The sequence below is a fragment of the Saccopteryx bilineata genome, chromosome 8 (genome assembly GCF_036850765.1).
Source record: "Saccopteryx bilineata isolate mSacBil1 chromosome 8, mSacBil1_pri_phased_curated, whole genome shotgun sequence".
In the NCBI taxonomy this organism is placed as follows: Eukaryota; Metazoa; Chordata; class Mammalia; order Chiroptera; family Emballonuridae; genus Saccopteryx; species Saccopteryx bilineata.
In genome coordinates this window covers 85,454,097-85,468,935 of record NC_089497.1, presented here as the reverse complement: position 1 = coordinate 85,468,935, position 14,839 = coordinate 85,454,097, and the positions used below count along the sequence as shown (strand labels likewise).

The 14,839-nt window shown below is 38.5% G+C and overlaps 1 protein-coding gene across 7 annotated transcripts in view; it reads right to left on the bottom strand.

Moving 5' to 3' along the window:
• Nucleotides 1-14,839, bottom strand: part of TNIK (TRAF2 and NCK interacting kinase) — a 415,592-nt gene that overhangs the window by 39,269 nt on the left and 361,484 nt on the right. For 5 of the 7 annotated variants that reach the window (XM_066241478.1, XM_066241483.1, XM_066241484.1 and 2 more), the window contains 3 exons: nt 7,974-8,137; nt 5,832-5,929; nt 4,928-4,951 (listed from right to left, as the gene is read on the bottom strand). In XM_066241478.1, the coding sequence (XP_066097575.1) occupies nt 4,928-4,951; nt 5,832-5,929; nt 7,974-8,137 (286 nt within the window). The remainder of the gene's footprint in view (nt 1-4,927; nt 4,952-5,831; nt 5,930-7,973; nt 8,138-14,839) is intronic. The other 2 variants (XM_066241479.1, XM_066241481.1) reach the window with 1 other exon arrangement.

The window sequence follows — 14,839 nt, the reverse complement described above, 5'->3', positions numbered from 1 at the left end:
CATGGCACACAGCATGCAAATGAGGAAAAAGCAATTGGACATCAGTCTTACCATTTCTCCCTATATTAGTGACCCATGTGGGAATCAGAACATTCAGTGAGAGACAGGGGATTAGGGAAAAAGAAACTCATTGAAAGATACTAAATCCCAATTTTCTTATGGCCATATTCTCTCTTTATTTCAATCCAGAAATGTATTAGTTTAGTTCACTTGACGTATAATACGATTATGGCAATGTAAATGATATAAAATGACATTTGAAATGTATCGTAATTGGTTAGAAAAAACGGGACTAATGCATATAATTAAGTTATAATTAAGATTTTGGCCTGCTCAGCAGGTTCTATCCCTGCTTAGGGCACACAGGCGCATCAACCATCTGCTTCTCCCACCATTCCTCCTTCTCTCTCTCTCTCCTCCTCCCACAGCCATGGCTCAAATGGTTTGAGCAATTTGGCCCCAGGTGCTGAGGATGGTTCCATGACTCGCCTCAGGCGCTGAAATGGCTCCTTTCCAAGCATCAGAGCAATAGCCCCAGATGGGCAGAGCATTGCCCCCTAGTGGGCTTGCTGGGTGGATCCCGGTTGGGTGCATATGGGAGTCTGTCTCTGCCTCCCTGCCTCCCCACCTCTCACTTAATAAAAAAAAAGATTTTACTTAGAGAAGACAACAGATTGTCATGGTTCTTTACTATTACCTATATGTCAGCCATTACTACCTTGGTTAAGACTAGGAAACGAATCACTTCAGGCATTTTATCTAGAATTTAGGATGTCCGTGGTGTTAAGTGAAGGAGTCATTTCTTTCTAATTTCATAGAAGCTAAAGGGAAAGCAATAATGATTTGTTCTGAAGTCACTTAGACTGAAGTCCTTGGAAAAAAGAAACTTTCAAAAATTCAAATTGTGCATTTTTTACCCAAACATGCTCTCTGGGCTTTTACACATGTGCAAGGTAGATGCACACACACGTGACCTCAGTCTCAGTGAGTGTCTGTGCCCCACTGATGAAACAGAACTGGTGCACAGGAAAAAGACTCAAAGGTGTATAACTGTAATGCATGTCCTTCAAGAAGAGGAAAATCACCACACAGAATTTTATGCAAATTTAGTTCTGGTTCCTTTGGCAATGGGCCAAAATAGGAAAATCTAATATTCAAAATTCAGCTTTTTACTTCTTATTTCCTCTTGACAATTGTTAATCTTTATCAAATTGAAACCAAAGTCAAGGGTATCCTTGAGCACATTGGGGAAATATAGTCTAGATATCTGTTAAGGCTATGAATGAATATGGATGTTATAATTTCTTAAACCACTAAAATAATAAGAAATTGGATAGATTTATTTTGTATTTAGGTGTGTTAGACTCATGTTAAGTCTCATCAAATAATATAACTAGCACTTAAAATTTTATTGTCCTTAAAAATGTACTTTATTATGATTTAAAGAGAGAATATGGTTTAAAATAATTTGCTTCTAATATTAATAATTATGAGTAAAATATAATATCAGCTATAATTTATTTAAATTAATAATATATTTTCTCCATGGGTTGGTTTTCCTAACTCTGACATTTCAAAACAAGACAAATGACATTTAAAAAATAATTAGAAATATTTAGCTGGTCCAAAGCCTATTGATTTAAAGAAAGCCTCACTTGTTAAAATGACCTAAACTTTTCCAAACACTATATTTAGAAACACTTTAAAGTTCTGACCTACTTTATAATTTTGCTTTTAATTAGATTTTTTTTGTTTTTGCATTATTAAAAAGCTCTCTTTACTGAAACATTAAAAATAATTGCCAATCCCTTTTAAGTTTAATTGGTAATATCGTGGAGGGTGAAGCATATATAAAAATCCTTAGGTAACAATAATGAGTAACTCAAAAGTAACCCCAGTCAAAAAAGTTAATCTCCCATTGCCAAGACTCTACGTGTTTAGCTGAAGTTTTGTTTCTTATCCACCTACCCTGGAAAAATTTACAAGAGTTATAGGAAACAGACATGATCTAACATTGACACCACTGGGTCCAGATCCATTTTCATACATTTTATTTTCTGACAATACCAATTTTCTCCATAAAAGAATTTTTGTAGTAATTTACTGTTTGGCTGTCTCAAGCCTGGAGCTAAGAAAAAACCCTAAAACAAGGGAAAAAGTGCTATTTAACATGAAAATATCTAAGAATGTATAACTATAAAAATATGAAAAATGTAAGATTTTTGACTGCAGAGTAAATGTGAAGATAGTTAGGAGGTCCTTACCTAACAGTTTCTTTGGTGTAATACTTTTTTAGAATTAGCATGATATAATATTTCATTCAAGAAAACTTATTTAACTTGACGATTACGACTATCTTATCTAAAAGGATGCTCTATTAAGAAATAATATAGTTTATTCAAATTTTAGTTCAATTTTTAAACTATTAAAATAATAAAAATTTTAAAGTTGGTCTTTTCTTTACATACTAATTTTTTTCTCCCTTTTTAGGAAATCTAAAGATTTGGAGAAGTCACTTGACTTCAGCATCCTCATCTAGTTATTGCTCAAGTTTTGTTCAAACTGGCTGTGCTCTGAAATTTTTCAGATTTTATTAATAAATACTAATAAAAAATAGTGGTAAAGCCAGTGTTTTTGCTTGTGCCATAATCCTCATGCCATATATTTCAGGACGCTGAACAAAAAAGACTATTTATTTTTCAGAGCTTGTGTGAAGTAATCACAGACTGTGCTGCTCAATCACAGATTCCATTAGAAAGTAATGCCCAACTAATGGACACTTTCCCAGATGGATTTTTATGAAAACTAAACCATTAAATGAACAGCAAGTATTTGAAAGAATTTTAAGCATCAGTTCAGTCACTGGTGAGAGAAGCCACATCAAAATCTAGGAATGAAGATGGGAGGAAGGTTAATTCGCAGTTTCTCAACCGTGGCACTACTGACATTTGGGGCTGGATGATTCCCTTTTGCAGTTTGTTCCCTGTTCCCTGGGGGATGTTTTGTAGCATCTCTGCTCCACCCACAAGATGCCAATAGCACTTCTCCCACTTCCAAGTGTGACAACCAGAACTGCTCCAGACTTTGGCAGATGTCACCAATGTGGAGGGCAGAAAGAGAAGGAATTGTCTCTGATTTGAGAACCACTGAGCTAGATAGCACCATATAATCCTGTATTTTGAGTGGTTTGGATCAGTGATACTCAGAGGGTAGGGTTATTAGAATTATCTAGAAGATTTTTTTAAACCACACATGGTCTTAGAGATTTTGGTAAACAACTCTCACCCCCCACCCAATTACTTATAATTACTTATGCCTCTGTTGTGCCTTCTCATCTCTGTCCAGTGTGGTAGAGTATACCAAAATGAAGTCATTTTTAGCAAGTGAACTTGAAGGAACTGCTGAGCTAAAGCCAGCCCAAGAAGTAATTTTTAAAAACCTAAAATATCCTGGGCTAACCAGATGAGATCTATGAGAAACCTTTCCATTGGGACAGCCACCTCCAGCCAGTTTCTGGACTCATGAGATTTCCTTTGAGTTGTGCACACACACAGCCATTTTATTGGTAGGCAAAGCATCAGAGCATAGTTCTCTTTCTTCATTTATTTAAAAGAAAATTGATAGAAATTGTGATGATCCTAGTCCTGCTCACTACCATGAGGGAAGGGTGCAAGGCCATGGCACAGAGCAGTTAAAAACCTCTTCCCTTGTCCGTTCTGCAAGTGCCATCCACATACTATAGACATAGAGCATCTCATTCTTTTATAAGCAATTATCCTTCAACCATGAAAATTACTTTCTAAATCCCTCTGAGTGGTAAGGCAAAAATAATGCTAAAAAGTGAGGCTTTCTGGTAAAGACTAGATGCATAGAAACATCTTCTTTCCTGCCAAAACAGCCCGTGCCCCTGGCCCAAGCCTTAACATGAGGATGTCCTCCTGGTTTTACATAGCACTTCATACTTCATAAAATGCTCTCATACACTTGATCTTGAGGGATCCTAAACAATCTTGTGAGCAAGGCAATGCAGGCAGATTTATCCCCACATTACAGATGAGAAAACTCTGGCCCAGAGAGGGTATAGACTGGTTCCAACCAATTACATATTGTGTGAGCTAGAATTTGAAAGCAGCTTGTTGACTCCAGAGCCAGTGTGTTTTTTTCATATTATTTCCCAAAAATGGTGCTCAGCAGAGCTACAGCTTTAAAGCCAGAATGGTAGTGTTTAGAGTCCATGCAGTTAGGGCTGTTTGCAAGGCCTGTCTTAAAAACAACAACAAAAACTCCACTACTCTGTATTCATGGAGGTCTGATAAATAGCAGTAACGCAGTCATTCTTCTTAGCAAGGTACCTCAGATTGACAAGGCCATATATTCTTCTAATGGAAAAATGTCTCCACAAATAAGGAAATAAAGTCACTTAACTCGCCAGTATTCGTTAACTGAAGTTGATGTTGCTGCTGATGTTAATGTCCCACAAAATTAATCTAACAACACCCAGTAACTCCTGGTTCACAAATTACACACTATAAATTTGGAGTGCCCTAGAATGATGTCTCTTTTCTTTGTTAGCAGAACCACCATTCCCTAGCAAGGCTGGCAAGCCCAGGGTACAAAGCTCAGGTTTGCTATTGGAAGATACTCGAGTAAAAACCTATGTCAATAACAAAGCACTAGGGCTTATCTTTAAACAGACTGGAAGATTGTAAAAGTAACTTTTTGGCTTAGAAGGAAGGTCTCCGGAAGGTGTCTGAGGGTCTTAGGCTGGTTTCTATTGAATGGGGTCTCCTCCCAATAGATTACTCCAAATGAGGGAACTTTAAATAAATCTACGATCCAGTGGGCCACTCTTCCGAATGTCAGGATCAGAAAATCAGATTTATATTTGCATTCTGTGAAAGCATGACCAAGAAAAGATAATACTAACCTCATCTATAGCTTTCTTATAGCTCTGCGATAAGAAGAACCCCATCCGGAGGAATGCACAGGAAAGGAAAAGGCCAGAAGAAAAGCGGCAGGTTAGACACGAAACAGGAATTGTTAGTACAACACTGATAAATCCCAAAGGGAAAGAGAAACTCAACCCAGAGGAGTGCAAATCCCCTTTGTTATTATTCTCACTATACTTTCTTACTTTAAAATTTAATAAACCAAAAAGTTTTCACATTTATTTAATAGAAAAAAGTCTCAAAATTTAAGTGGAAGTATCTTATCCCCAAATAATTTCTAACTTGCAAACTTTAGCCATGCCCTTTTTTTTCTTTAAGGCTATGTGGGGTCGGTGCCACAGGGATGCAGCTAGAGTGCATGTTATCAGGCCCCTTGGCAGACCATGCTTATCAGGTTTTGGTCCCGGAAATACAGTCCTAAAGGCATGAAAGCAGCAGAAAAATTGTAATATTAATTCATATAGAAAATAATATGAGCAAAGGACAGAATTGACAAGAGAAACCACCACGGAAAGTGTCCAAATCTTAACTGAGAATTTCAACATCTTTTGACCAACGCTGCCGAATAAAATTTAGGAAACGATATGAATTATACTGTTCACAAAAATTAGGGGATATTATATCGCTTCACATTTTGAAATATCCTCTAATTTTTGTAAGCAGTATATTTGCTAATGATCACCACGTCCCTAAAGACAGATAAGCAATCCAAGATCTGTTCAGTTCCTTCCTCATCAGGTCTGACTTTCTCTGGATGTTTCTTCTTATTGTAATCTCAACAGTTTTTGTTTCATAGTCATGACTATATCTCCAACTATTTTATCTGGTGGGTCCTTTGGCAAATGAAAAGAATTTAAAACTCTCTGAAAGAAAAGCACTCACAGCTGGTCGACTAGATCGGGTGATGTCCCTGGATTCTTCTGGTTTCACCTTGGAAGGCTCATGAGGGAGCACAGGTGATCCTTCCGACTTACTGTTGGCTGGAGGAAAACACAGAGGGCCAAGAAAGTTAATGACTGTCAGAAGGTGCTGGCTCCAGTTCAGGCCTGTGGTGAGTCATGCTTCAGTATTACTCAGCTGACTCATTCATTTAGGTACATTCTCAAGCAAATCCATGAAGAAAAAAAAAAAGTAAATGTTTAGGCAAACTAATCAAGCACTTAGGCTTCTAACCTGGAAGTCACTAGCAGTAATAACAAAAACTAGCATGCATGACCACCCCTACCACTTACTGAGCATTACCTATGTGTCAAGCCTAATGCTAAATGCTCTTTTTATGCCAATCCTTTCTCCAATCCAATGATGTGGCACGTTTTCCTATTTACAACTGAACATATAAAACACTGACCTAAAGAACACACTGAAGTTATGGATACAGCCAAGATTCTGTCTGATTTCTCAATGTCCTAGTCTTAAGAGTTGGTGTTTGGTTTCTTCTTTTTACCACTCAACCACTAGGATAGGTTATTCCGATGGAATTTTGTAGAAAAAAAAAATTAGAAACTCATTTTACTTGGTGGAAAGGCTTTCCAGTGGGTGGGTGGAGGGAGTTGTCTGGGTCCTTAATTTAAAGAAGAAAGAATGAGGCAGAGGCAGGAAAGAGAGTGTTGATGACAAAGGGGAAGGCCCTGGAAGAGAGGTCCAGGAACAGGGTGGGGAGGCTCCCGACAGCTGCGAGGGCAGCATCCCTCTGCTTTACGAGCTTACACAGAGAGAAGCAGCCATCCAGGGTGGGGCAGATTCTTTTGTTTTAAAGTGCTTTTTCCAGGGCAGAGACGTACCAGGGTCACGAGAGTGTTTTTAAACCAGAAGAACTAGGGGCTCAATGGCAAGGAGGTAAGAATTAAACCTGAACAGGATCAGAGAATTAAAATGATATATGCATAAGAGTTAAACCTAAACCAGAGAGGAGAATTTTCTTTAGCATTTATACTTATTTATACTTACTAAGGATATTAAGTGACGAATAGAAAAAGGTAAGGGAATGGCAGTTTTCTAAATTAAGTAAATTTATATTTGGATCAAGGCAAAGTATACACAGCTGTGGGCTGTGCAACTGCTGCTAGAATGCATCCAGGTGCTGCCACAGCCCAGCCCCTGCCCACTTCAGAGACAGGAGCACCACATGTCAGATGCCAACCTTCTCAAACATGTAATGACTTCATTTACTTAAGACCTTGAAAAGATTTAAAAAGTAAATTGTGATTATGTTTAGTGAAAAGCCTAAGAAAAGTGTGTTAATATTTATCAAACTGCACTTTAAAAAGTCTTGGTTTTTATGACTTGGAAGCAAAATTATCTTCTGAAGGTTATTCAGAAGGAGTAAATTTAGGTTAGCTAGAAACAATGTGTTGTCGTGTATAATTTGCTGGACATATTAATGTTTTTCACAAGCTTCCTCATTAATGAAAATTGAACAGTGATGAATGACTTGAATTAAATGATCAGAGGCTAATTTTTACCTCTCTAATAGGAAAACCCAGAAGAATTAAATATACTTTAATGTCAAAATTTGTTTCTTCTCAAATATATATATATTCCACATTAATATTTATTAAATTTCACTTTGAAAAATAACTAATATTATGAACTATGTTCGGAACACAAAAAGCAACTACTGAGACAACGGGGAGGGGGCACTCGGAGCACAGGAAACTCTAACCAGGGAAGCGAACAGAATGGAAAACCCAGTGATTGGTAAATGATTATATTTTCAAATAAGACCAATATTCTGTGATCTCCTCAGAAAACGTTGGTATTTTTAACTAGAAAGGATTTAGACCTCACTAGATGGCGCATAACTGGGGATTATATATTATAATTATTATATTATTGTATAATTATCATACTATCTATTAATACCCACTCTTCTAAGGGTATTGCAGCTGAGAACAGTTAACTGGCTCTTCAGAATCACACAGTGGTGGCCACACCAGCAGCAGATGTCACAGAAGTCAAGAAGCAGTAGGTGACTCTCCACCTATTGCTTTCCTCCGCAGAACATGTTGTAAGGGGCAGTTTTACCTCGAACCCTGGTCCTTTCACTGGACCCCGCTTGCGATCCGGGCTGAGAGCCCCCCTGGGAGCTGGGCTGGGAGCTGGGAGTGCTGGAGCTGGAGGAGCTGCCGCTGCTGGTCCTCTGCAAGGGGCTCTCCAAGATGGGCTCAGTTCTCCGGAGGTCAGGGTTGCTGCAAGGGTAGAACAGGGATTGCACTCTCACAACCTTGCCCTTGGCAGACACAAGCACAGTCCAGTCCCACCTCAGTGCAAACGGATAATTAGAGCACTCATGTGACCTTGGAGGAAAGGGGTCAATGGAAATGACAATCATGCCATTGTCTGTGGAGCTCCTGGACAGATCACTATCTGGACAAGATAAACTCTTGGTCCAACTCTTGGGTCATCACACTTCAAGTATCTATTCTGAAATGGTGAATCTTCAAAGAAGGCTTTCTTTTAAACCATTTACTCTATACTCATTGTAAAAAAACCTTTGAAATATTAAAAGATAAAAATAAGGAGATATTCAACTCTATTTTACTATTTGGTATGCCACCTTCCAGTCTTTTATCTTTCGTATATATGGAAGCATATATACAATATGCTTAAATATAATAGATGTAAATAGTAAATTAGATGTAAATTGATAAATTAGTTCAACCATTCATCTATTGGTAGACATTAACATGTTTCTAATACATTGCTGTGTCACATAAAACTAAAATAGCTATCTATGTGCATAAAAAACCCCAATCACATCTCTCTTTCCTGGAAATGTGTGTGCACATTTGTATGTGAATGTACAAAGGTATTACCAGTTTTCACTGCAGTATATAGAATGGTCCTGCTCACTGAATTCTCACCACTCTGGATTATGAGCAGTTTGGTAATTTGTAAATAAAAGTTTGTATCTTGTTTTAATACAGTTTAAAATATTACTACTGAGATATATTAATTTTTACTCACATTTATTTGCCATTTATAATTCTTTGCTTAGTCAAGTTTTTTTGCTTATATAGCTAGTGATGTATTTGTACTTTTTAATTTCTTGGAGAAAGTCTTTATATACTTTGGCTACTATCATAGGGAGGTGTGTTTTAAAATAATTATTATTAAGTGCTAATTCAAGAACAAATTAATTTGTAGGCAGGCTACTAGTCCTACTTTTTATAAAATCCGTATTTGTCCTCCTATCTTTCCTGCTCCCCAAACTATAGCATTTATTCCCTCACTCTGATGCTTTATGCGAGGCACTGGGTCAGGCCTCTGGGACACGGCAGTGAACAGACACAGCCATGCCCTCTGCCAGCTTCGCCGGACACACAAGCACAATCTCACTTATGTGTGACCTGCAGTGGGCACAGGCCGCCATGGCAGGAAGGAGCAGGGCCTCTTTGGCCACTTTTGGTGACCGTGTAAAAACTATACCAGAAGAGGGGACATCTAAGCAGCGGTGCTGGGAGGCAACTGCTGAGGTTTTATCACTTTGTTATGAAAATAAGCAGCACTCTCAAGGTTCCTACAAAGCTCTTCCTTTGTAATTTCTAACTCACACACCTTTTAATTTTATTTTTTTAACATAATGCTGGGCATAGATAATACAGTGATCTGTGTCTCAAAGCTCAAAGCCACTGCCATCTCATTACTAAGAGGAGTCACATCGGTCCCATTCTTATTTCCAACATCTTCAGTCCCCAGACAACATTCCACATCTTTGCTAACGAAATCACCATAGTCTGATTTTAATGCAGTGAAATATCACCTTAAAATGGTATTTCATGTTTTTATTCTGCTCTGCCCTTTTCAAGAGTATCGAGTGTGTACCAGGAACTCTGTATTATGTTGCTTGTTAGATGTTTCACACATAAATATGGAAATAATATGGGGCCCCCCTCTGACACACTTGCAGATGAGTCCACAAAACCCTGGCCAGGAAATGGCATCCAGCAGCAACTAAAGCAGCTAATACCTTTTTGAAAGCACAAGAACCTGGCTTTGTGGTAATGTATCTGCCAATATTTAAGTGAGTTATAAAATTTTTTATATATTGGGTTACTAGAAAACATGGCTCGCGGCCCTGGAAAATGTTATATGTAAAAATAAATATGTCCTCTTAATTTGTTAATTTTGATCATATAAATATAAAATTTATGACAAATTTATCTTTTATTATACGATAGGAGTTGCTAAGTTGAAATAACAGTAAAATTGGCTACAGAAGTGATTGTTGGTAAACTTCAGAAAAACTTTCAAAAATTCTTATTATTTTTATGGCACTCCTTTGTATAGTAACTATTTTTTGTGAAAACTAAAACCTAAATGACTGAAACAGACTTCAATCCTACTAGACATACCCTTGATTTGGAGAATAACTAAAATGATAAATGTATAATACTTCTGAAATATCTTACATTCCAAATTTTTCATTTTTCATAAAGAAATAACCCCATTTTCTTTAAATCCCAAATAATGAATTCTTCCCATTGTTCTCTTTTATTAAACAGAAGTGATCAGAAATTATCTATGTATTATTAATAAATTCCAAAAATTTTTTTTTCTAAAAATTGTATTGCTAACCAACTGTTGCTAAACACTTGCAGATGAAAGGTGATAGACATATAAGGCTTCTTGGTAACTACTCTCATTCTGTGCAATGGTAATGGAGTATTCTTTGTATTATGAAACAATCTACTGAGAAGTGTGGTGTGAGCTCTAAGTTTTTCCCCCCAGTGGTTGTAGTGTAGAGCAGGATCCAGCTATTAGCTCTTATGTAGCACTCTTTGATCATTTAAGCACCTTTCTATCAAGCACCTATTTTGTGAGACTCAGAATCAGTATGAGGGATGAAGGTCACAGGGCAGACAGTCAAGTTACAACACAATTCTAGAGATGAGTGTGTGCCGTGGTGGTAATAGAACAAGGCAAAGCTTTGTATGCTGTGCGTGAAAATCTGTAAACATTGTTGGAGTTTGGGAAACAAGGAATGCAGCCTAGAGTAGGCAAGGTGGTGTCAGGAAGGAGACAGAACTTGATTGGGCATTGGAGGGGTGAGCGGGAAGGCTGTGGGAACAACCTGAGCAAAGACACAGGCTGGGATCTTCCTAAGGCTTACTGGTGTAGAGAGGGCACCACCCTGACGGAGTACAAAGTCTGTGTTAGGAAACCCTGGGAAAGTGGGGCATCAGAAGAAATGCGTGGCTTATGCAGCAATGCCTATGGGATCTGGCAGAGAAGGTGGGCCTCCCAGGGTGGCTTATCAATGCCTGGCCAGGAGGGAGGCAGGCTGACCAGGAAAGATGTGCTGCCATGTCTGATGATAATGCCTAGCATAAAACAGAGGCAGAGATTTAGCAGGACCAGCTAGGATGACCATGGGACTCAGAGCCTTCTCTGTGAAGCTAATTGGTTCCCATGGGCATCAAATCCCAGACCTGGGCCTCATTAGCACAAGGCCTTCCCACTGGAGCTGGCCAGCATGGGTGCTGAGCTTAACAGCGTTGCTATTTTTTGCTGCTGAAGACTGAAAGAAGTATTTCATTTCTATGTAACCAATATAAAAATAGGAAAAACTATAAAATGTCTTTTCTTTCTTATTTTCTTGTAAAGTATGAGTATCTTAGAAAAAAAATGTCATACTGCTCACATTTTTTTTTTCTCTTTCTTATTATGTAGCAATATATGGTCTGGCCTTGGGGACAAAGGGTCTGACATAAATGCTCTTAGAGGGAGTTAATTTCAGAATAATTCCATGAACTAATAGGTCTCTCTTGTTCACATATTAACTGAGCCTACTCAGATCCAGACGGGTAAACACTTGAAAATATTCACATAGCTTTCCTTAATGCTAACTTTGAGTGCAGACATTTGCCATTCCACAGACGCTGCTACTTTGGCTATAAAACACAGAGTAAAATGAAAAATGTGGCAATTGTTCCATTTATTCAACTCAAATAAAAAGCCAAAATATAAAATTAAGATTACAAAGTGATTTCTTGGCCCAAGGCTATAATTAACTGGCTGACTGCCAAAATTCACTTTACTTTGTTCTTTGATGACACAACCAATGAGTATAAAAGAATCATAAGAAGATTGGTTGGTTTGGGATGGGACAGGGAATTATTTTTTTGAAATTAAGCATTTAGTTATTGGGTTTTAACTGGGAGTATCAGGCTTAATTTAAATCTTTTCATATTCAGAATGTTTGATCAAATTTTAATTTGCTTTAAGAGAACATATGGATCAAAGTTAAATATTAAAGTGCCTGGAATTTTTTTTTAAACTATTTTTTAAAAATGAGCCAACCAAATCTTGATTTAAACTTGTTATCACCTTGACAACATAAGACATTTAGGAGTCCACAGAGCACCTGAGAACTGCCCTTTGAACTTGCAGCTGAGCACGGCTGAGCACACACACTAGAAATGCTGATGGGGTCACAGTGCTGCCTTTTCATCCAGTCCTTAGCCGGCTAGGAAGGGAACACTTAAAAGCCCATGGTGATCCCAGTTCCAGCTCAAGTAGGAAAATTTGGGGGGTATAAATAGGTCCCAAAAGATAACCTTTAAAAGGTAGTGACTATTACAAGATGAAGATCAATAACCATAGATTAAGATGAGCAGTTAACAGACTCACTAAATGGTACAGTGAGAAAGTTGGAGCAAATGGTACCCTGGCGGTCAACAGATCACGAGCCCCTTTCTCTTGGGAAAACGAGGCAGCAACGACACTGCATTCACTGCTTACAGAGTAACATGGCGTGGTGCCCCAGAGTGAGGACTCTGGTGCAAAACTACCAGGTTTCAAATCCTGGCTCTATCACTTACTATTGTTATCGTGAGTAATTGACTTGTGTTCATCTCAGTTTCTGCATCTATAAAAGGGAGTTGATTATAGTCACTACTTCAAAGAGTTGTCATATAGTTTAAATTAGTTAACCTTTCTAATGCACATCGATATTGGATAGTACTCTGCCTTTATAGGTGTTCCAGAGTATTTAATGAATAAAGAAATAAATATTAAATTGCCCAAAACCAAGCAGAAGGCAGGGGTGGCCCACTAACACCTTCCTGACCAACTGACGCCAGCACAGTTGTCCCCCTTCGTGCTGTATCTCTCAGCACATTTTCTATACGGCTCGTTTTGATTTGGTGTGGCAAGTGCAGACAGTGGAAGAATGACACACCGGCAGTTTTACCTGGGAGAAAGAAGGCTACTGAAAACAGTAAAGTTTTTCTTTTCCCTCATGATACAAGAATTATACATCTTTACATGTGCCCATTTTAATTCGAGAGTCTTCTATTTGGGATACTAAGTAGTTTATTGATTAAAACATACTATTTCCCAAATTATCAAAATATATCACACATACTGCAGTTCCTATATAGTATCTTTTTAAAAAATTTTATTTAGCGAAAATTAACTCTAACAGGGTGACATTGAACAATAAGAGTACATAGGTTTCAGGTGAACATTTCTATAGTATTTGAACTGTTGATTTTGTTGTATACCCATCACCCAAAGTCAAATCATTTTTTGTCACCTTATATTTGTCCCTTTATTTAATTTTTTTTTTGTATTTTTCTGAAGCTGGAAACGGGGAGAGACAGTCAGACAGACTCCTGCATGCGCCCGACCGGGATCCACCCGGCACGCCCACCAGGGGCGACGCTCTGCCCACCAGGGGGCGATGCTCTGCCCCTCCGGGGCGTCGCTCTGCCGCGACCAGAGCCACTCTAGCGCCTGGGGCACAGGCCAAGGAGCCATCCCCAGCGCCCGGGCCATCTTTGCTCCAATGGAGCCTTGGCTGCGGGAGGGGAAGAGAGAGACAGAGAGGAAAGAAGGGGTGGGGGTGGAGAAGCAAATGGGCACTTCTCCTATGTGCCCTGGCCGGGAATCGAACCCGGGTCCCCCGCACGCCAGGCCGACACTCTACCGCTGAGCCAACCAGCCAGGGCCTATTTGTCCCTTTTTACACCCTTCCCCACATCCGCCTTCCTCCTCCCCGTTCACTTAAATTCCCTTCCCCCTGGTAACCACTTCACTTTTATCTACGCCCATAAGTCTCAGTTTTATATCCCAACCATGTGTGAAATCATCCAGTTCCTAGATTTTCCTGATTTACTTATTTCACTCAGTATAATGTTCTCAGGATCAATCCATATTGTCATAAATGTCACTATGTCATCATTTCTATGGCTGAGTAGCATTCCATTGTATATATGTACCCCATCTTCTTTATCTAGTCCTCTATCAAGGGACACTTTAGTTGTTTCCATGTCTTGGCCACTGTGAATAATGCTGTGATGAACATGGAGGTTGCATGTGTTTTTACATACCAATGTTTGAGTTTTGAGGGTAGATACACAGTAGAGGGATTGCTGGGTCATATCGTGGTAATTCTATTCTTAATTTTTTGAGGAACCACCATACTTTCTTCCACAATGGTTGTACTACTTTACATTCCCACCAACAGTGGATGAGGTTCCTTTTTCTCCACAGCCTCTCCAACACTAGTTTTTATCTGTCCTGTTAATACCAATCCAACAAGTGTGAGGTGGTATCTCATTGTAGTTTTGATTTGCATTTCTCGAAATAGCTAGTGAAGATGAGCATCTTTTTATACACATGTTGGCTATTTGTATGTCCTCTTGGGAGAAGTGTCTGTTCAGGTCCTCTCTCCATTTTTAAATTGGATTGTTTGCTTGTTTGTTGCTGAGCTTTGTGAGTTCTTTATGTATTTTGGATATTAACTCCCAATTGGAGATGTTGTTTGCAAATATCATCTCCCATTTAGTTGGTTGCCAATTTGTTTTGTTGTCAGTTTCTTTTGCTGTACAGAAGCATTTTAGTTTGATATAGTCCCATTCATTTATTTTTGCCTTTACTTCCCT